The sequence below is a fragment of the Gadus macrocephalus genome, chromosome 12 (genome assembly GCF_031168955.1).
Source record: "Gadus macrocephalus chromosome 12, ASM3116895v1".
Lineage (NCBI taxonomy): Eukaryota > Metazoa > Chordata > Actinopteri > Gadiformes > Gadidae > Gadus > Gadus macrocephalus.
The window spans coordinates 26,023,930-26,047,437 of record NC_082393.1 but is presented as its reverse complement, the minus strand read 5'-3'; the positions used below and the strand labels follow the sequence as shown (position 1 = coordinate 26,047,437).

Sequence of the window (23,508 nt, the reverse complement as noted above, 5' to 3'; positions counted from 1 at the left end):
ACACACACACACACACACACACACACACACACACACACACACACACACAGTGTTGTTGAATCGCCACAGCTTGAACAATATTTTTCCTTTTCAAGGATCTTTTGGTCAGCTAATCGCAGCAGTTCTGCAACCAGATCTCTCTTTTATACCAACTTCAGTTTAGTAACATAGGATGAGTCCATCACGGAATTGGGAATTGCATCATAGCTTCCCCGTTTTCCCTCCACTGTGACTATCTTATAACTTTGGCTGTCATAGGCTTGGATGTCAAATCGATGCAGCAGTAGGTATCACCCACAGGGATTTATCTGCCATGATTATGTTGATATTGATGCCTGTCAAGGCAGGAATACAAACACACGCTCTTCAGAAGGCACACTAAGAGCCCTAAAGAGCCTTTAGTGGTCACAGGAAGTGGGCAGGGAGGGGTAGGCAGAGAGGGAGAGAGATGGAAGAGAGGAAGGTGCTGCGTTGGTTCTGTGAAATATTGCGTAGTTAATCTTAATGTTGGAGGGGGGCTTGCCCTTTGTGATGTATCATAGCCCGGGCATCAATGGAAATGATTTAATCAGAGTAAGTGGTCAAATGAGGTTGACTCAGATTACCAAATAAATTATATGAATAACCAAAGTCAGCAGGCCTAAAATGATGCCTGTATTATAATATTCATAATAATAATGGAGATAATAATGATGCAAATAATATAGTTATGATGGATTTCCTTGTACTGCCGTACTACTGTTCAATGATGAATCCTCAGCTGAGTGGACAATAGAGGCTACATGAGTGTATTTTGTGCCGTATATTTAAAGCTGAATCTGGGATTCAACACCCATCGTGCGTCAGTAAAAATAAACAGGTCCATCTTCTTTACCTTATTTTGAACATGTGTCATTTTGTTTGCCCTGGTCCCTCTGTGTGTCTGTTGGCGTCGCAGTGTGTCTGCCGACCTGTCCTAGTCTACAACGAGGCGCTCAGAGGAGCCGGAGTGAAAACAACCATCGATTTCTATCAAAGATTATTTTACACATAAATAAGTAGAAGAAGTGTAGTGGATACCCCCAACCCCCAGCACCACAGCCACACACACACACACACACACACACACACACACACACACACACACACCCAAACACACAAAAACAACAACAGACACACTCACACACAGCTCCACCCCCTCCCTGAGTGAAGCTCATCGTCCCTCGACTGCTGAAGGAACCTTTCCATTCAGCCGGTCCTCTGGGAGGCCAGCCGGCGTGTGTTGCTACTGATTCCTATTTACTCTGCGTAACTGCATTATCCACTTCCTGCTCTCGCTGTTCTGTGCTGGCCTGTTCTCCCTCACGCCACTGGTCTGGGTGACATGTCGCCGATCGAAAGGTGTCCGTTTGACTTAGTTCATCACCTTGTTCCCCCGGTGCCATGGCAACCCAAACCCTGGCTCCTCCCACCCAGCGCCGGGCAGCATCAGTTGTCGTCATGGAGATGCTTCGATGCTCGTGACCAAACTGATGCTGTGTTTGTTTGTTTGTTATTTATGTGTATGTGTCTGCATTTGTATGCGCCTATTCATGTACATATGCATCTTTTTCTAGTAAGAGTGGATGACTGCAGATGCACTTGGAATCTTTAAATGCACACAAATGTTTTCCAAACCGCTGTTGGTATGCAAACACACACACGCTACACAACTTGGGTGCTGCATCATTGACTAATGCTTTGGATCAGAGGTGTTGTGTGAGTGTGCACTGTTGCATCACCATCATTGTGTGGGTCGGAGTTTGAAGAAGAATTCTCTCTCCTACACACTTGTCTCCCCTCTTTCCCTCTCACTCAATCTCTCTCTGGCACCCTCACACACACAAACACACTCACGGACACACAGACCCGCACTACACTGGGTTCTGTGTCTCCACACACTTAGTAAGGTGTTGGACCATGGTCTAATGAACCCCTCTGCCTCGCTGTAAAGAACATGTACTGATTGTCATGACATCACAGCACCTCTGGCTCTGTCCTAATCATGAAGGATTTCTGGTGCCCCAATAATAACAAAATAACTGTTGCCATTAACACACATCTGACATGAGTCCCATGAAGTTGATCAGCCTGTTTCTCATCTCTTCAACTAGATCGTTGTTTTGATGGCTTTAAAGTGCAAACTGCAAAAAGCTAAACCTATAGCATATTGTTGAAGGGTAGGAATATTGACATGATTGTGGGTAACGTAGTTTGGAGCCTAGTTAGATCCTGTATTTGTGTTGCGTTACAGCAGGTATTATAACGTGCTGTAAGAGCTGCGGTGAGAGTTGTAATTTAGGTTGAGTGCTGTTGCAGGGACTCTGCCAGGAACGGATGGCGTTACGGTTCTAGACATTGAATACAGAGCCAGACTAAAATAGAACCAGCCAATCAGAGAGAGGGCAGCGAGAAAGGGAGGTTTAGAAGAACCAACAAAGGAGGGTAATGGAAGGATGGGAAGAAAGAGGAAAGAAAGAATAGAATGGAAAAAGGAGGAGAAACACTTCCTCTCTTAATGAATTAGTGTTCTTTATCAGACATTGACTACTTGAGAACATAAAACAACTGCCTGTCGTCTCCTTTGGCCTTAATTATGTTTGACCACTTTGGAAAGGTCGAGCCAACAGTCTAGAGGCTAATGTTACCCTAGGAGGTAAGGGAGAGAGAGAGGGACATGAAGAGAGGCCCTAGATCCTGGACCATTTACATTTAGGGCATTTAGCAGACGCTTTTATCCAAAGCGACCAAAAATAGTAATTTTTTCAGAAGAAGGTGAAACAATATATGGCTGTTGATACAGTAAGGGTGTTCATAGAACCAAGTGCCAAACACTAACAATCGCTAGGTTAACTCATTCACTGTGTACAACAAAGGTAGCTAGGATAAGACGTTACACAACTAAGTACTACGACTAAGCACGACATACAATTAGTGTGTACATTAAGTGCCAGGACGTACAACATGGTTTGGAGGGGAGGGATGGGCAGGCCACAGGAACGTGAGGCTGTCCCAAACCCCCTCACACACAGGGGTCCTTCCTCTTGTCCAGGCTCGACTGTAGAGGAACGAACGATGCCATAGAAAACGGGTCATAACACATGAAGCTTTATGTGTGTGTTTGCGGTCTCTTATGCCCCTTGGTGGTCACGCTCGGCACTCTGCAGGCCGTTTTTAATCGCTGTTGTGTTCTTGCTGTGAGCGTCCAAACAAGATGTAATGTGATCACTGGTTATGGCAATGTTAGGTTCATTTCTGCTCCTGAGTTCATGTCATCCTTGGAACCTGCTATTATATGAGAGCAGTATGGGGCTACATTCATCAGTGTATCCGGCCTAAAGGCCTCGGTTATCGCTGTCCGGACATGCCCCGGATGACTCAATCAAGTACACTTCAGAGTTGATGGGCACATTCATCTGATGATGCCGTTAACGTCTGCGAGTGATCTTTCTCTGCCAGAATCGCTCACTTTATTTTACACGTGAGGTCAGCATTACGTGTGGTGCATTTGCAACAGATGTTTAAGATGTTCTGTAGCTGCTACAAATTAAAGCTGATTTATGTCTGAGCATTAAAAACACAAGGGGCATGAACATCTATCATGAATACATGGGTAGCATTGGTTAAAATCGAGACCCCAAGGCGTGAATAGTTAACTAGTGGTTGTTAAATATTGGTTGCTCTGGCAGCCGCCATTTTGCCTTGCCAATCCTGTGTGACTCTTCTCGGGTGTTTCTTCTTCACTTGGGGCAGGCGTCCATACGGGACAGCACATTGACATAGATGTCCTACAGGCATTTAGGAAATTATTTGGTTGCATTTACATTTTACTCTGAGGCCTACTTATTGATACATTTACCATCAGTATCATACAGCATAACAGTGATCCTTAAAGTTTTACCTGAAACAGAACAGAACTTGTTAACCCTCCATATATATATATATATATATATATATATATATATATAAGGAATAATCACCGAGAGGCCGGGCAATAAACAGTTTGATATGCCCGGCTCGTGGACGGTTTACCGCCCGAGACGAAGTCGAGGGTGGTAACCTTCCGCGAGCCGGGCATATCAAACTGTTTATTGCCCTGCCTTGAGGTGATTATTCCGTTTATTCTACTTCGCGCCGGCCAACATAATAAATTCGTATTGCATTCGTATTGCATGCTTATTAAATGTATACTCTGTTTAAGTTCATCTCCCTCGAAAAGTAGTTCCCTTTAGAACTACGGTGAATAACGTTAGCTCAGCTGTAGGTAACTCGTTTCTATAGCAACCAGTGCCACACAAGGCTGGATCTGATCACTAGTTTAATAACGTAGCTGCTACATTCGTATCAAGTCAGCTTTAATGACGATCGATCAAACATGCACTCCTTGGTTTATTTTTACTATGGACCTCATCTTGGAAATGTATGTGATAGAAAACGATGCAAGCGGCGTATTGATCTACTGTGCTCAGTCAGCAGCAAGTAGAACCGACAAGTCAGCGGGCAATATGCCGGATTAATGCACCCCTCCCAGCCAATCAGAATCGAGCATTCTTAAATGAAGTAGAATAAATATATATATACACACATACTTACATAGGATATATTTTTGTTGATCCTTTCTCATTTAGCAATTGTCAGTAAATAAGCAGGCCTAGTGGCGTCCATTACCTTTCACTTTGCTCTTGCATTTCTGATGGGAGCCTTTAGCCCGCGGCGCTAGCAGCTCTCTACATAGGGGCGGCACGCTAACAGCGGCTTACACGCGGGCTGGCTATAACCCTCACCCTTTCATCCAGCTCATCCCACTCTCTCCCTTTATGTCCTCGGTGTGGGGGCTGGTGCCCCGGGAGCCATCAACGCTGTATTATGGGCTAACTTTCTTCCTCTCTCTGTGGTTCTTGTTCGTGGCTCCTTTGATTCTCTATTTGTGTATCAAGCAGCAGATCTGGGTTCATTTGCTGGGCCATTTATGAGCTGGCTGAACAGACCGTTCCTCATGTGGGCTAGGAGCAGGAGAGAGAAGGGCCAGCACATACAGCTGCAGATTGTCTCTCTGTTCTATTGCCTATTTTTCTAGTGCTCTACCTAATATTACAATAGTATAGCTGATATTTACCTAGACTATTGTACTGTTAATGTAAGTTATGCGTTACGTTTGATTTTTGTATATTTTAGATAGATTGACGTCACACACAAACAGGCACAAACACACACACATACACACACACACACACACACACACACACACACACACACACACACACACACACACACACACGCACACGCACAAACAACCACACACAAGGCATTTCATAGAATATATTCCAGCTGACCTGGCCCGCCATAAAATGCTTAAAAGGAACAAGACAAAGGATGAAGGAAGGGAGTAGGTCCCACCGATCACATGACTGTGAGCTCTGCACAATCTGTGTAAGACTAGCTGGCCAAGCACGGAGTGACATCCCCCTGTCTCTGCCCACAGATCCATTAGTCCTGCCTAGACGCTGTCATGTGCAGGGGCCTAATTGGCTAGTCAAAGAAAGCGAAAGAGAGAGAGAGAGAGAGAGAGAGAGAGAGAGAGAGAGAGAGAGAGAGAGAGAGAGAGAGAGAGAGAGAGAGAGAGAGAGAGAGAGAGAGAGAGAGAGAGAGAGAGAGAGAGAGAGAGAGAGAGAGAGAGAGAGAGAGAGAGAGGGAGCGCTCAAGTGAGAGAGAGCAAGAGAGACGTAGAGATGCAGAGACAGTGACATAGAAACAGTGCAGGAGATAGGCATGAGAGAGGCAAGGACTATATTCAAACATAGCCGAGTGGAACTAATGGGAAGAATGCATTAGAAACAGATTCCCCAAAAAACAAAGAGAAATACATCAAGACAATTGTGTTTTAAGGTAGAAACTATAATCGGAGGACTGATTGGAACAACCCTGTTTCTTTGGAACCCCTGGAATAATATGGAGGCTTGTTGAGTGGACGAAACAAAGAGAAGAGACAGAGATGGAGCGGAAGGATTGTGGCCTGAAGGTGCCGGTGCTGTGAACTCACCCTCCGCTCGGCCGGGAGAAGTGAACTACTGGCGACACAGAGAGGGGCTGCATGTGTCCGGGATCATCGGCCACCATGTGAGTCAGGATTCATCAAATGAAGGAGCATTAAAGAGGAGGGAGAGAACGTGATACGGGGAAGGAACGCTGCTTCCAGATAACTTTTCATGACTCTGCAACCCGGTACCACAGTGCAGTAGGTTTTACTTTGGATTCCTGCAAACCATTCCATGAAGCAAAGTTAATTATCTGCTGTCATCGTGCTCCAATTACTCATCGCAGAGCCCGGCCTCCCATGGACTGTTCTCTCGTCTTCCGGTCCCGGTGCTCGTGTTTACAACCCTGTCCCGACTCTCCTAGATCTGCTGCCGTCTTTACAAGGAAGCTGAACCACTTTCGATTGTGAGCACAAACCAAGACTGAAGGCAGCCTTTGACATTTGGTCCTCGCTAACTGACACATAGAACGTGATTTTAGCACAGAGCTTGGTGGTCGGTTCAACCTGATCTGCATTTGGACATGAATGATGTAAAAAAGTTGAAAAACAAGACCACCCCCTACCTTTAAGGAGGGGATTCCGAAAGGAACAGGAAACACGATTCATGCATAAGAGGCCATTCCTCTCTCTTGTCGTTTTGTGTCTCCGCCCTTAGTGACGTCACCATGACCACGTATTTCCACACCCATGAGTTTTGCTGCAGTCCCAAGAAGCACAACAGCAGCTCTACCAAGAGCAAGTCTGGAAAGGGGAAGTCCAAGGGGGGGAAAAGCCCTCCCTCCCACCTGAAGCACCACCAGAACCTCCTGCACGTGCACTCGGCCAACCACCCGCCCCATTCGCTGAACTACAACGGCCGCTGTTCGCCCCAAAACCTTCAGCCTTCTCCATCTCCGAGCTACTACCACATAGCGCCGCCGTCGCCCAATCACCAGCTGGGACCCCCGTCACCCAACCACCAGCTCGGACCCCCGTCGCCCAATCACCAGCTGGGACCCCCGTCACCCAACCACCAGCTCGGACCCCCGTCCCCGAGCCACCCTCTGCCGTCGCCCTCCTCCAGTCACCACCTCCACTCGCCCAGCTTCCACCAGATCCACCTGTCCCCCAGCCACCACCTGCTGTGTTCGGCGCAGGCCGCCCAGCTCCAGCCACGCGGCCACCTCGTGGCCTCGGCCTCGCACCACTTCTGCCAGCAGGAACATCACCGCCGCCTCCAGCAGCTGACCTCGCCGGGCCACCAGGTGGCGCTGATGCAGCCCTACCAGAACCAGTACCAGCAGCACCACCACCAGCACCACCAGCAGCACTACCAGCAGCACCACACCTGCTGCCTCCCGCCGCTTCCCCACGCCTCCCAGTCGCTGTCCATCCACCCCTTCTTCTCGCCACAGCTCCCCCTGGCGGCCGGGATGGGGGACTACAGCTGGAGCACACTGCCCTCCCTGGGCTCCAGGGGGAAGCTGAGCACCTTGAAGGACAGCCTGAAGAAGAGCCCCACCAAGGGTAAAGCCAAGGGGAAGGCGGTGGGCCGGCCCTGGCCCCATGACTCCTACATCTGGACCTCGCAGTCAGTGGAGAACAGCGTCAACATGCCGCTCATACGGCACTTATCGCAAATACAGGCTCAGATACAGGTAGGTATGGGAGGGGAGGGGCAGCTCTGTGCACGCAGGGAGATTGGGTGTGCGATGATCAGGGTGCGATAACCCTGAGTCCTGTTTTCCCCGGTGTCATTTGTCCAAATTAGGACAAATTCATATTCAAGGCAGGAAAGTAGAGTTGATCCAGAGGAGCATTGAAGCTATTAATCACCTTTAATGGACCTCTACTGTGTATTGATATAAAGTGCTCCACCGTTAGCTGGTAGAATTACGTATCTTGCTAAATATTTATATTATTTAATCATGATGAACAGAGGAAATAAAGACGAGACATTTATCAATGTTAGGCGTTCAAATGTACAATAATGACAAAATGATTCAGAATACACTTACTGGATGTGCACCCTTGCTTTTCCTTCGGATCCTATCTTAAAATCTTTTTTGTGTAGAGCTTGTCAGGTCGGCACCCTTGGTGGTTAAGTTCGATGTCTGTGTCTGATAGGGGGTTAGGCTTCTCAGACCCTTACAGTATACCACCACGCTGTGTGGTGCCTTTCATAAACACATCACTCATGGTAACCGACACAGAAATGGAACTGAAGAGTATCACAAACGGGTCGTAGCCATGATGACAACACTTGTACCACACTGCCACACATGCAGACATGCCGCACGATGTACACACTGAGACGTGGAGCCTCTGACAGCTGCAACCGTCAGCCAGTCACACATGATCCATTCACAATAAAGGATGGAGGGTTTCTATTCTGCCCCTCTAACACACACACACACACACACACACACACACACACACACACACACACACACACACACACACACACACACACACACACACACACACACACACACACACACACACACACACACACACACACAGAGAGCCTGGGCCCTGGTGTCACTGGCACACTGCTTAATATGACCTTTTTATTTGTTTTTGTGTACGTGTCTTCCTCTCCTTTGCCCTTCACTGCTGTTTTTCAACTGAGCTCCGCCCACAATACTTATAATCCCTATGATCCTCTTGTCCCCCATCCCCTCTCTCTCTCTCTCTCTCTCTCTCTCTCTCTCTCTCTGTCTCTATCTCTGTCTCTGTCTCTGTCTCTGTCTGTCTCTCTCTCTCTCTCTCTCTCTCTCTCTCTCTCTCTCTCTCTCTCTCTCTCTCTTAATGATGATGTCTTACTATGCAGCCACCTAATTTTGTGTCCCCCTTTCCTTCTTGGTCGCTGTACGCCCCCCATCCACCTCTTTAACCCCAATCTCTCTCCCACTCAGTCACACACAAACACGCACACACGCACACACACACACACACACACACACACACACACACACACACACACACACACACACACACACACACACACACACACACATCCCCATGTAGGATCAAGCGTCAGCTTGAGTGACAGTTGGAGATGGAAGAGAGAGCTGGTGTTTGTGTGTGTCAGAGGGAGCGTGGGAGAGGGGGAGAGATTACTGTGGCGCTCCGTTGCCTCTGTCCTCGGACGCGGTGAGCGAGTGCTTTCGGACTGGCCATTTGGCTGCTCGGCTGTTGGGTCTTGTTGTTGCTTGAGTCTTCTTTACAAGAAAATAAGGAAACAGGTGTTTACACACTATGCACACTGTGTGTAGCTAGTCTGTGTATCCAGATCATTGCGTGTTGCAGACTGTTTTAGTGTGGACTGTCATCGGATCAGCCCGGCTTGTTGGCGCGTTTAGTTCAGGGTGGACCTAGGGGCTCGTGGAGCAGGAACAGAAGCCGTTAGGACGTGTGGCGCTGACCGATGATCAACCCGGAGGACTCCAGGATCAGACCAGCAGCAGGTTGACGGTGTCAACCGTGTGAAACAGCAGGTGTTTCTCTAGCCGGCCTAAGGAGCAGCCACCAATGACAAACCCGCTCGTCGTGAGGAATTCAAACCACTAACCTGCATGAATCTTTTAAGGCGGAAAGGGGAGACAGGGCCATGTTGGGCTTGCGTTGCCGAGCAACTCACCTGTCCACTGTCCCTCGGTAGACGCGCTAGAGACCGCTGAACATCAACCGCCCGGCATTAAGGACAGAGCACTTGTGCACGAGCGTCTTCGGATCAATCGGGTAACGAGGATGACATCCGTTTTGAGCTGAGGTCATTTCCGACGCTGAGGATCTCGGGTTTCTCATATTGGCCCCTGGAGTAACGACAACAACGACAACGGAAGAGGGACGTGTACGCCTGTGTGACAGCGGGCGCGGTCCTCCTGACCCGTGTTCCTACGGCTCGAGTTGGCAGAGCAGGCGTTCTCCCCGCGTCACGCGTTACTTTGGTGGATTCTGCTGATTTGAGGCGCTGGTGTCGTACCCGACAGAGTCGTCCGGTACCAGGGTAGGGCAGTATGTCATGTGGTGTGTGCGGTCGCCCCAAGGTGCTCACCTGTAGCAGACGTACTCAGCATGCCCTACCAGAACATGAGACGCGTAAGTCGCTGTCGTTGTCGTTGCGGTTGTTGTCGTCAGTGACTGGCTGGTACTTAACTCATGCGTGTTTAAATATGTTTTTACTTAACTCGCGTCGGCAAACTTTAAATGGGCCCGTGTGCACGGGCACTTGCACTAATTGGCCGTTTGTGTCTGCGACGATGTGAGACTTTTACTTTGTTTACTAATCTATAGTTGTTTATTGTGTATAGCGGTGTACGTTGAATGTGTATCTAATCGTGGTCCTTTTTCATCATCTTTGGACCTTCAGTGTGTGCATAATAGATCTGTGCGCACATAAGTGCGCACATAAGTGTCCATCCAAATGTACTAGTGCCTTCTGTGTTGCCTTCACAAATCGTCCAACAACAACAACACTTTGGTGTGATGAGACTCTGCTTGAAGACACCGTCCACAACGTGAACTGATCACGTCTCAATAACCGGCTGTTTTTTGTTTGCTCCTGCAGGCCAATCCCCCTCCAGTGGTCGTCAACACCGAATGCGTGGACACACCCCCATACGTAAGCACATCCTCCTATCACCTCGCATCATGTCCCCAAGCCCCTCCCACCTCCATGCTTCACTTCTCACGCCCCGGGAAGATGCAGAGATTGATCTGAACCAGAACGCAGATAGAGCCAGGAGCTAGTCCTTTATAAAGGACAGCTTCCTCTTCTCCCTGAAGGCGACGTTCTCTCGAGGTGTGGCCCAATGGACGATGTGCATCGAATGGTGGCTCTCTTTTCTTGGCTGTTAAGTTACCTAGTTACTTCCCTTTCCCAAGAGTGTGGGGGTTGTTTTCAGCTTTGCTTCATAAATATGAATGCATAAAATCGAGTTTAATAGCTGCAGGAATATCATTCATCATGAGTATTACTCCTAGCTTTCCCATCCTAGCAAACACACACGTCTCCTTCTCCCTGTGCATGCCGTCTGCTTTCTAAGGAGCGACCCGTACCTCTCCGGCACTACCTTTCATTATTATTAAGACATTATCGTTCATTTGAATCCAGGCGTGTCTCTAGAACATAACAAGCTGTTCTCCTCGGTATACCTGTAGGTGAGCCATCAACCTCACCAACAGTGTGTGCCGATTGGAGCCAGTGCATGTTAACTATGACCAGAAGCAGAAGGTGTGTAGCTTATCAATGAGGACAGCGGATCACTCCTTCTGTGAGAGACGTTCATTGGCAGCAGTGCAATGAGCGAGAACATTCTGGATTCTGCACGGAACCCAGCATGTGGCTTCAGAAACCTACACTTTTGGCCTCTGCAAGCCCCCAGAGAGGGGCTTCATACACACACACACACACACACACACACACACACACACACACACACACACACACACACACACACACACACACACACACACACACACACACACACACACACACACACACACGCATTAAGACACACACACACGCATTAACACACACGCATTCCCCACCATTCTATTTTTACTTCCCTTTAACGTAATCGTTGCGCCCCTCCACCTTTGCTCTGCTGGACGGTCGGTTTTATTTTCCTCATTTTAAAGCGCGTCCGTAACCAGCGGATGAACCGCTGCTGGTGGCCCATGTCGGATTGTTCCTCCCGTCGGAACGAGCACAAATCTAAACTAATCTGAGCGCACAGAGACGCAGATTACAGCCAACCAGATTACACGGGCCGCCGGGAGGCCACTCCACTGCTCTTTGCGTGTTGGCCTTCGGTTATCCGCGTGTGTGTTTGTGGCAGTGTGTGTGTGTGTGTGCGTGTGTGTCTGTGTGTGTGTCCCTGCGTGTGCGCGGGCTTGCATGTGTGTGTGTGTGTGTGTGTGTGTGTGTCTGTGTGTGTGTCTGTGTGTGTGCCTGTGCGCGTGCTGGCATGTGTGTGTGTGTGTGTGTGTGTCTGTGTGCGTGGGTGTGTCCGTGCGTGTGCGCGCGCATGTCCGTGTATGTGCGTGTACGTCTGCGTGTGTGTGCCCGGGTGCTTGCGTTTGTGTGTGCCTGCGTGTGTGTGTGTGTGTGTGTGTGTGTGTGTGTGTGTGTGTGTGAGACAGTGTCCGCAGCGGTTGGGTGCGGAGGTGGTGTTGGAGAGGGCGTTCATCCCCCAGTGTAAGCCTGCCCGGAGAGCAGCATGTATAATGCTCAGATCAGGGTTAGTGTTCTGCGTGTCGGTTGGAGCGCGGGTCGGAGGCGGGTTGGAGGCGGTCCGCTGCGTGTTGGCTTTAACCGAGGTCCCGGCCCTTTAATAAGCCAGACAGAGGCCGCGGTATGAAGCGTGACATCACAGGTACATCGCCGCGTTGACCTAGCTGTTTACCTCGGCCATTCACGCAAATCTCTTCTTTAATGACATTCCCAAATCGGTTCAATTGAATGGACTGTTACCACATTAAAAATAGAAAATTCACATGAATTCATTAACTTTAAAAATGTAATAGCAGCAATGTTTATCATTTCGAGATGGGGTTCAAAATAAATGCAACATCAAGAAATTGTAACATATCAAAATAAATGTGATCTTATTTAAAAAAAAAAAAGACAAATGCAAGCACACAACTGATAAAACAATGTGTGAATGAGAGAAATGGATGACTCAGGGATAATAACTCTCTCTCTCTCTCTCTCTCTCTCTCTCTCTCTCTCTCTCTCTCTCTCTCTCTCTCTCTCTCTCTCTCTACTCTGCTCTCTCTCTCTCTCTCTCTCTCTCTCTCTCTCTCTCTCGCTCTCTCTCTCTCTCTCTCTCTCTCTCTCTCTCTCTCTCTCTCTCTCTCTCATTAACAGGTCAATGGTACCGAAGCCGACTATGAATATGAGGAAATCTCGCTGGAGCGGGTAAGTTGTCACAGAGAAGCACACATCTGAAACCGCACCTTATCACATCTCTTTCTCTTCCTCTCTATCTCCCTGCTCTCTCAGATTTTGGCCAGATGGCTTTCCATCTGTCCGAGTCTGTGAAAGACATACTGCATGCCCCGATAGGCTTCAGAGTTTCTGCAAACATCAATGCGCTTTTGCACGAAATGATTTCAGTCTTTCAACGTCTTCAGCAAAAGATTTCAGTGAAGAAGGAAAAAAGATAATCTATTATAGTAAGGCAACATAGCATCCCTCAGAATGACCCTCAACCAACTCTCCACCCTTCCAGCCTCCATGTGGCCTTCTCTCTCTCCTAGCTCTGCCTGATTCTCTCTCTTCCATTCAGCCAGGTCACACCCGACAGTCCAACCCCTCTGACCCACGCCGTCCCCGTCCCCGTCCCTTTCTAACTCGCTCACTGTTCCACTTCTCCCTCCCTTCCCTTCACTCCTCTTCTTCTTGTTTTTGTCCCGAGGGGATTTCTCTGACTCTGTCCCCCCCACCAACACCACCCCCACCACCCCCACCACCACCACCACCACCATCACCACCACCCTTATCTGTATTCTCTTGTGACCTGGTTCTGTCTACTTGACTGGCTGTCCTTTTAAGACACTATAGACACACACACACACACACACAGACACACACACACACACACACACACACACACACAACACCACACACACACACACACACACACACACACACACACACACACACACACACACACACACACACAGTGTAAATCTGCACAGAGATGGGCCTACTGTTGTGTGTTGTCAGATTAGAATCCAGCCACCATTGAAGCGTGACGTTGGTGGTTTGGGTCTGTGATGTAGAAAGTGTTAATGAAAGCTTGAATTGATTTGTCGGGTTGTAAGCCCTAACCCGGACGGTCAATGGGACCGGCCTTATGCTAGCCAGGGATCTACGTCTCTGTGACCCTTCCTATCTGTGATTAAAGCTATGTGTCTACACTTAATGATGGATCAAAACATTTCACATCAAATCATGACATTTGTATCATGGAATCGTCTTTGTTATGATTGTTGTATGAGGGACAAAAGGGTGTCTATTAGTTTACATTATTTTAACCAACTGTGTGTGTGTGTGTGTGTGTGTGTGTGTGTGTGTGTGTGTGTGTGTGTGTGTGTGTGTGTGTGTGTATGTGTGTGTGTGTGTGTGTGTGTGTGTGTGGTGTGTGTGTGTGTGTGTGTGTGTGTGTGTGTGTGTGGTGTGTGTGTGGTGTGTGTGTGTGTTCAGGGTAACTCTGGCCTTGGCTTCAGCATCGCAGGAGGGACAGATAACCCCCACATTGGGGAGGACCCCTCCATCTTCATCACCAAGATCATCCCTGGGGGGGCGGCGGCCCAGGACGCACGGCTCAGGTACCACACACACACACACACACACACACACACACACACACACACACACACACACACACACACACACACACACACACACACACACACACACACACACACACCAGCACGCCAACTCACACACCACACACCGCACGCCAACACACACACACACATCCACCAGCAAGCCAACACACACACACACACACACACACACACTCACACACACACACACACACACACACACACACACACACACACACACACACACACACACACACACACACACACACCGCACGGCCAACACACACACAACGGCACGCCAACACACACACACACACACACACACCACACACACACACACACACACACACACACACACACACACACCGCACGCCAACACACCACACAACGGCACGCCAACACACCACACACACACACACACACACACACACACACCACACACACACCGCACGCCAACACACACACAACGGCACGCCAACACACACACACACACACACACACACACACACACACACACACACACACACACACACACACACACACACACACACACACACACACACACACCACACACACACACACACACACACACACCAACACGAGCACCCAGAGCACCCAGAGCACCCAGACCCAGCACCCAGACCCAGCACCCAGACCCAGCACCCAGACCCAGCACCCAGAGACAGCACCCAGACCCAGCACCCTGTGACACAGAGCACCCAGACCCAGCACCCTGTGACACACAGCACCCAGACCCATCACCCACAGCTCTCTCCCGTGTCCCCCCGCCCCCCAGGTGAACGACAGCATCGTGCGGGTGAACGAGGCGGACGTGCGCGACGTGACCCACAGCGGCGCGGTGGAGGCGCTGAAGGAGGCGGGGGGGGCTGGTGCGCCTCTACATCCGCCGCCGCCGCAGCCAATCAGAGAGGATCCTGGAGCTCAAGCTGGTCAAGGGCCCAAAGGTGGGGATCAGTCATCAGTGATCAGTGATCTACGATCAATGACGGGGCGGAAGGTGGCTCAGGAGGGAGAGCGGGTTGGCTGGTGACCGGAAGGTCGCCGGTTCGATCCCCGGCTCCTCCTAGCGGAGTGTCGAGGTGTCCCTGAGGGAGACGCCTCACCCTGACCGCTCCTGACGAGCTGGCTGTCGCCCTGCGTGGTCGACTCCGCCGTCGCTGTGTGAATGTGTGTATGAGTGGTTGTAAGTCGCTTTGGATAAAAGCCTCTAAAAAAATCCCCTAAATGTAAAGAACATAAATATAGAAGGTGTCCTCTTGCATATAGAAATTGTTTCCTTGTGCCCATAAGTGGAATAAATACTGTTGTCTGTGCTCGGGCGAAACATGAGGACTCAAACTGTCGCTCCTACGCAGATGGATCTGAGACGTTTCATTGGGAGCGAGCCCACAAAGTATCAACTCAGAGTTTATCAGACAAATAGTTGACCTGACATGACGTGTCTCTATCTTTAGTATCCAACTTTACATAAGTCTGTAAAGTCTGTAGAAACTCACGCTGTCTGCTTCACTCCTTTCTGCATTATTAAAGAGACCGGAAAGGATATGGCAAAACAAGAAAAGAGTTATTTCATCAAGGCAGCACAAAATATAACCTATTTCATGCAATATGTTATGCAATAGGTCAGAACGTATTTTAATTCTTTCCAATCAGAATTTGTGCTGTTATATTAAGATATATATATGACATATGTATACATATATTACCGATATATATGTATCATAATTTAAGCCCTTTTGTTTGAATGTTTACAATATATTTACACACATCCCATTTGTCAGCAGGAAGGATGTTTTTGAATGAAGCCCTCTCTTCCCATCAGTGTAACCAGTCTCCCCATGTCTCTGGCTCTGTCAGGCCTGGGGCTTCAGTATAGCAGGAGGTGTTGGGAACCAACACGTCCCCAGGGGACAACAGCATCTACGTGACCAAGGTCATCGAGGGAGGTGCCGCGCATAAGGACGGCCGGCTACAGATAGGAGACAAACTCATGGCTGTAAGGAACAACCCTCCTATGCTCTTGATCTCGCTCTCTGAATGTAATCACTGAAAGCTTTTTTCACCATCATTCTTCCATGAACAGGCAATCCTGTTTGGCAAAATCCACACTAATCAAATGACTAGACTGTTCATAATTGACTATGGCGGTTCCTTGGCTCGACTCTCGTGCCTCACTGCTGCGCTCTAGCCTGACATCACCGCAGCAATTCACCAATTCATTCACACTCCCCCTAGGACACTCCCGTAGGACACTCCCCTAGGACACTCCCCTAGGACAACTCCCCTAGGACACTCCCCTAGGACACTCCCATAGGACACTCCTCTCCCCTAGGACACTCCCCTAGGACACTCCCATAGGACACTCCCCCCTAGGACACTCCCCTAGGACACTCCCATAGGACACTCCCCTAGGACAACTCCCCTAGGACACTCCCCTAGGACACTCCCCTAGGACACTCCCCCCTAGGACACTCCCCTAGGACACTCCCCTAGGACACTCCCCTAGGACACTCCCCTAGGACACTCCCCTAGGACACTCCTCTCCCCTAGGACACTCCCCTAGGACACTCCCATAGGACACTCCCCTAGGACACTCCCCTAGGACACTCCCATAGGACACTCCCCTAGGACACTCCCCTAGGACACTCCCCCTAGGACACTCCCATAGGACACTCCCCTAGGACACTCCCCTAGGACACTCCCATAGGGCACTCCCCTAGGACACTCCCCCTAGGACACTCCCCTAGGACACTCCCCTAGGACACTCCCATAGGTCACACCCATCGGGCCCTCCTCTGTACAGTATTCGTATCTAACCCGCCCCATATTACATAAAGGGCTGTGATTGGCCAGACCCAGGCCAGGTCTGCTGGACCTCTGTCTGTACGGGAGGGGCCGGAGCAGACCCAACAGGAGCCTGTAGATCGGTCTGTTCCCAGGCTGCTGCTCTGTTGTCAATCACCTTCTGTATGCTGCCTGCGTGAGTCCCTCACTGTAACCACGGCGACCGTGTGCCGCCAGGTAAACACCTCCTGTCTGGAGGAGGTGACCCACGAGGACGCCGTGGCGGCGCTGAAGTCCACGCCCGACGTGGTCTACCTGCGGGTGGCCAAGCCCACCTCGCTGTTCATCAACGACAGCTTCCCCCGCCCGACGTCACCAACTGTGAGCACGTGCACACACACGCATGCACACAACACGCACACACACACAGACGCACGCGCACACGAGTGCACCACATACAACACACTACAACCCTTGAACCAAGCTAAAGGGCTTGAATGTGGTGATGTTTAATGTCTGCCTAACGTCAGCACTACTGCTTATTGTCATGACGGTATATGATTTTAAATATTTATAGGATTTGAATGTTCATCCGGTTGCACAAAACATATGCATCGATTATCGGATTTAAACATATTTATTCCTCATGATTGCTCTTTGTACGGAGAGAGGACATAAAGGCACCGTCCTCAGAGTGCAGCATCGAGCTATCCTGCTACATACCAATGCTACCTTCAGCTACTACCCACCACCACCACTCGCACCCTAGAGAGTCGTTTGGCCCCCTTAATGGCTAGGATGGGATGTGTGTGTGTGTGTGTGTGTGTGTGTGTGTGTGTGTGTGTGTGTGTGTGTGTGTGTGTGTGTGTGTGTGTGTGTGTGTGTGCAGGCTGGCAGGGTGTTGGTCTGGAGGGGTTCAGGTGTTGGGGGGGGGGGGGGGGGGGGGGGGGGGGGGGTGAGGAGGAGGAGGGTGAAGGTCTCCAGGCTCATGACAGCATTGGTTCTCAGTGCAGCAGTCTGACTCCAACGAGCTGTGATTACACTGACTTGTGTCAGGGCTTCACGTCAGGGCCATGTGTTGAGTGTTGAGAGTAATTACCGAACGCAGCAAAGGGCTGATGGAATTAGCTCCTCCGTACGGAGGACGTGGGGCCGTGAACAGACCTACACACACACAGATATACCTGATAGCTGACATTTACAAAGGTGTATCATGATTAAAGGATTTGACCGGTTCGTTAACACCTCAGGTTAACCTGGAGACATTGTCTGTGTTCCAGATGCAAAAAAAGCCGGGGTTTGTGTTCACCTCCTCTCGTGGTGTAGATGGTTCAGAAATAGGGCAGTTGGCCTTCAATGGGCATTCATTATACTCCTTACAACTGTTTAGCAGCTCCCTTAGTAGTAGCTTTGTTTGGTCCAAACCGGGTGAGCCCATACGAGGTGCCCTGCCTAGGAAGTTTCCCGATAGTGCCCACAAACATTTCGAATTTTGTGTTTTGAATGATGTGTCTATTGATAAATGTTTAATTCACTTTTGATTCACTTGTGAATGCTTCGGCTACGTTCCAATCGAGTGTCGGCCTTCTGATTTGTGTCTCTGTTGTTCCACAGCCTACTCCCTCACCAAGACAACCACATTAGCCCCTCCTACATGGGCGGCAGCCAATCTGTGAGTCCGGCCCCATTGACCACGCCCAGATACTCACCGCTGCCCAGGGGCATGATGGGGGATGATGAGGTCACCAGGTGAGGGTTCTCTCTCTCTCTCTCTCTCTCTCTCTCTCTCTCTCTCTCTCTCTCTCTCTCTCTCTCTCTCTCTCTCTCTCCTCTCTCTCTCTCTCTCTCTCGCTTCTCTGCTCTCGACTCTCGCTATCACAATACACATCAAGCGACCTGAAGTGAACAGCTGTACTGTTACACTCAGACAAGTGCAAGGACATATACATTGTTATATAATTATATTATATAACGTAGCAAAAGTTGACCATTAGCTCATCCTGACACAATGATTGAGGTTTAGGTTCTGGTATTCACTCGAGAGAAATGCCCTTCAACCCAGTTTGGCCAACAACTCTTCTCTTTTAATTGGAATCACAACGTAAGATAAGAACCACTGATGTAATTAATGAATCAGGCTCTGTGTAAACTAGCAGGAGTTTGCCTGTCCTGGCCTGTTCACAAAGAGGTCAGGGAAGCACGCGCATCTGCTGCAGAGAACACAGGTTGGTCTGATGCACCCAAGGAGCAACAGTTACATCCATAGACCCCTCTGTCCACTAACACATGCATGTGTGTGTGTGTGTGTGTGTGTGTGTGTGTGTGTGTGTGTGTGTGTGTGTGTGTGTGTGTGTGTGGTGTGTGTGTGTGTGTGTGTGTTGTGTTGTGTGTGTGTGTACGTGTGTCCGTTTGTGTATGTTAGTGTATTTTTGTACATGCGTGTGTGTGTGGTGTGTGTGTGTGTGTGCGTGCGTCTGTGCGTGTGTGTGTGTGTGTGCGTGCGTGTGTGCCGTCGGCGTGGTTTGGAGGGCAGATGGCATCAATACCCTGTCATCTGGGGCTCTGGGTTGAGGTCAGAGATGCACGCTTCACTTGCTCCCTCATCGAAACACAGACAGCTCCCCTGTCTTTAATCCAGTTAATGGAGGGATTACATCCCATTGCAACTGGCGTCATTCGACTGGCGTCACCCGTGGTAACCAAAATATGACTTCTTCCGTCATAACCCTGTGAGCCAATGAGAGATGTCTGACAGTAATGCATCAGATAAGCTTCGGAATGACTCCAAAATGGACAACTACTGTGTTGGCTGTGAGCTGGCTCCTTCCCTTCAGTCACTCGCTGCCTTCCTCTTGCTCTCCTGTATGTATTTCTGTTTCACTGCTCAAACCAAATAGTACTACTTTGGTAGTTTCCTCTTTTGTTTACAAATCCTAGAAATAAATATATTATTTATCAATGTACTACCTGTGGCCTGTTGCATAAAAAAGGCAGACCCATCATTAGTGTTGTGAGCGAAACTTGGTTTGTCTTGCAGACACCCCTGTGAAAAGGGTCTGTTGCTTAATTCAGGTGAGAGTATTGAACTGAAGTGATTCAGGAGAGAGAACGGGAGACATCTAGTGGGGGAGTTAGGTATAGCAGTAGGAACTGGGGCAGTGGTTTACGTTTATGGATTGAGGAAGAAGTATGTTCATTAGGTGAGTGCTGCATGCAGCGCTCAACTATTGGTCTTCATAGGCTTTACTTCTTTCTTTCTTCTTCTTTCTTTCTTCTTCTTCTTCTTTCTTTCTTCTTTCTTTCTTTCTTTCTTTCTTTCTTCTTTCTTTCTTTCTTTCTTTCTTTCTTTCTTTCTTTCTTTCTTTCTTTCTTTCTTTCTTCTTTCTTTCTTCTCTTATTCTTAGCACATTTTGGAACCCTTCTCCTTCCACAATTGTTCACCTAGAGACTCCCATTCCACTTCTATAATGTGCAGGGTAAATGAAATCACACGCTTCTACTTTTCTAACAAAAATCATTTCTTACGTTTTTTTTTAAACGTAAAGAAACGTTTAAATTTTAGGAATGGAAGTCAATTGGAGGACCACGATTTGTGTTGGGGACCCCCGTTTTATATGGCTAAAGGCTAGGTGGATTGCTACATATCCGGTGTACTTCCGGTAGACGCTAAATGTTTTGTTAATATTATTTTAAGTGTAAAGAAATGGTCGCCCATCCAAACCAGAGACAGTGTAACACTGACATCTGGTGGATGATATGAAAATGGTTTTACTTTTTGTAATTGTGTGATGCATTAATTCCAGTAACACTTCATTAATATTTTAATTTGTCAGTATAAAACAAAATATCAATTTATAAGTATTTAGAAAACCATTTTATCTGTGTGTGGATGTGTGTCTTCATGGCTGTGTGTGTATAGTGGGGTGTGTGTCTCACCGCTGTGCAGTGGATGTGTGTCTAATGGCTGTGTGTGTAGAGTGGATGTGTGTCCTCACCGCTGTATAGGGGATGTGTGTCTTCATGGCTGTGTGTGTATAGTGGATGTGTGTCTCACCGCTGTATAGTGGATGTGTGTCTTCATGGCTGTGTGTGTATAGTGGATGTGTGTCTCATGGTTGTGTGGTATAGTGGATGTGTGTCTCACCGCTGTATAGTGGATGTGTGTCTTCATGGCTGTGTGTGTATAGTGGATGTGTGTCTCATGTCTGTGTGTGTATAGTGGATGTGTGTCTCATGTCTGTGTGTATAGTGGATGTGTGTCTCACCGCTGTGTGTATAGTGGATGTGTGTCTTATGGCTGTGTGTGTATAGTGGATGTGTGTCTCATCACTGTATAGTGGATGTGTGTCTCATGGCTGTGTGTGTAGTGGATGTGTGTCTCATGTCTGTGTGTATAGTGGATGTGTGTCTAATTGCTGTGTGTGTATAGTGGATGTGTGTCTCATGTCTGTGTGTATAGTGGATGTGTGTCTAATGGCTGTGTGTGTATAGTGGATGTGTGTCTCATGGCTGTGTGTGTATAGTGGATGTGTGTCTCATGGCTGTGTGTGTATAGTGGATGTGTGTCTCATGGCTGTGTGTGTATAGTGGATGTGTGTCTCACCGCTGTATAGTGGATGTGTGTCTCATGGCTGTGTGTGTATAGTGGATGTGTGTCTCATGGCTGTGTGTGTATAGTGGATGTGTGTCTCACCGCTGTATAGTGGATGTGTGTCTCATGGCTGTGTGTGTATAGTGGATGTGTGTCTCATGGCTGTGTGTGTATAGTGGATGTGTGTCTCACGCTGGTCTGTGTTCTCAGAGAGCCCCGTCGGGTGGTGATCCAGCGCGGCTCCACTGGCCTGGGCTTCAACATCGTGGGGGGGGAGGACGGCGAGGGCATCTTCATCTCCTTCATCCTGGCCGGGGGGCCGGCCGACCTGTGCGGAGAGCTGCGCAAGGGGGACCGCATCCTGTCGGTGAGAGACCCCCGCACGGCCCCCGCATGTAACCAGAACAAGAAGCTGTTGGTGCATCACTGGTCATGGGGGGGGGGGGGACTTCTAGAGGCAGAGCAAAGCCTGGGCTGTCACTGAAAGGGGCGGAGTCACGCCCTTTTTCCTGTTGAGCATGCAGCTTTCAAAACAACCAAGATGGCTGCCGCCGATGTGTCAGACATTGTGTTGATCTGATTGGTGGTCGGTTTTATCCAATAAATATCCCTTTCCGTCGGTGACCGTAACCATAACGAGCCTTGGAAATAGAGAATGATCTGAGAGGCTCTGGACTGACTGCGTTTTGGAACCTGTCTGGCGATGTCAGCTGTGTACTTTATCAAGAGATACTGTCGGGGTATAAAGCAGACACAGAATGCCTCATGAAAGTGCTGGTATTAACATAAGGTAATTGCGTTGAGTGTTACCAAAGCTATTGAACATTGAAGGCAGATTTTCCCCGGCTGCAGAGTGCAAATGACTTTACTCTCACCGACTCTAATTCGATTGTTTCATATACAAGGCAAAGGGCAGTTGTTTGTGTGTTTCATTATGAACCGTATTCTTTAGTGTTTATCTCAACAGAACCCACAGCCATAGAAACACAGTGTCGTCCCATTGAAACCGCTTATATTAAGCTATAACAAAACACTGAATCAGATGTTCTCGGTTGTTGTGTCTTTGTGTGTGTGTGTGTGTGTATGTATGTGTCTTTGTGTGTGTGTGTCTTTGTGTGTGTCTCTTTGTGTGTGTCCTCTTTGCGTGTGTGTATGTGTGCCTGCGTGCGTCTGTGTGTGTGTTTGTGTGTGTGTGTTTGAGTCTGTTTGCGTGTGTGTGCATGCGTTTTTGTGTGTGTGTGTGCGTCTGTGTGTGTGTGTGTGTGTGTGTGCGTCTGTGTGTGTGTGTGCGTCTGTGTGTGTGTGTGTGCGTCTGTGTGTGTGTGTGTGTGTGTGTGGCGTCTGTGTGTGTGTGTGTGCGTCTGTGTGTGTGTGTGTGTGTGTGTGTGTTTGTGCGTCTGTGTGTGTGTGTGTGTTTGTGCGTCTGTGTGTGTGTGTGTGTGTGTGTAGGTGAACGGCGTGGACCTGACCAAGGCGACCCACGAGCAGGCGGCGGCGGCGCTGAAGAACGCCGGCCAGAGCGTAACCATAGCAGCACAGTACAGACCGGAGGGTGAGTCCCGCCTGGAGAGGAGCCCCCATACACACACACACACACACACACAGACACACACACACACACACACACACACACACACACACACACACACACACACACAGACACACACACACACACACACACACACACACACACACAGACACAGACACAGACACACACACACACACACACACGTTC

The 23,508-nt window shown here is 49.0% G+C and overlaps 1 protein-coding gene across 1 annotated transcript in view; it reads left to right on the top strand.

Annotated features, from left to right (window-relative positions):
* Window positions 1-4,099: 4,099 nt before the first annotated feature.
* The window catches only part of LOC132468586 (discs large homolog 1-like protein), a 19,597-nt gene continuing 188 nt past the window's right edge, over window positions 4,100-23,508 (top strand). Inside the window, 13 exon segments of the mRNA XM_060066310.1 lie at window positions 4,100-7,692; window positions 10,608-10,661; window positions 12,912-12,962; window positions 14,253-14,378; window positions 15,174-15,257; window positions 15,259-15,342; window positions 16,256-16,300; window positions 16,302-16,394; window positions 17,420-17,563; window positions 18,463-18,527; window positions 18,797-18,931; window positions 21,984-22,191; window positions 23,223-23,325. Coding sequence (XP_059922293.1) covers window positions 6,721-7,692; window positions 10,608-10,661; window positions 12,912-12,962; window positions 14,253-14,378; window positions 15,174-15,257; window positions 15,259-15,342; window positions 16,256-16,300; window positions 16,302-16,394; window positions 17,420-17,563; window positions 18,463-18,527; window positions 18,797-18,931; window positions 21,984-22,191; window positions 23,223-23,325 — 2,164 coding nt within the window. The 5' untranslated portion in view covers window positions 4,100-6,720.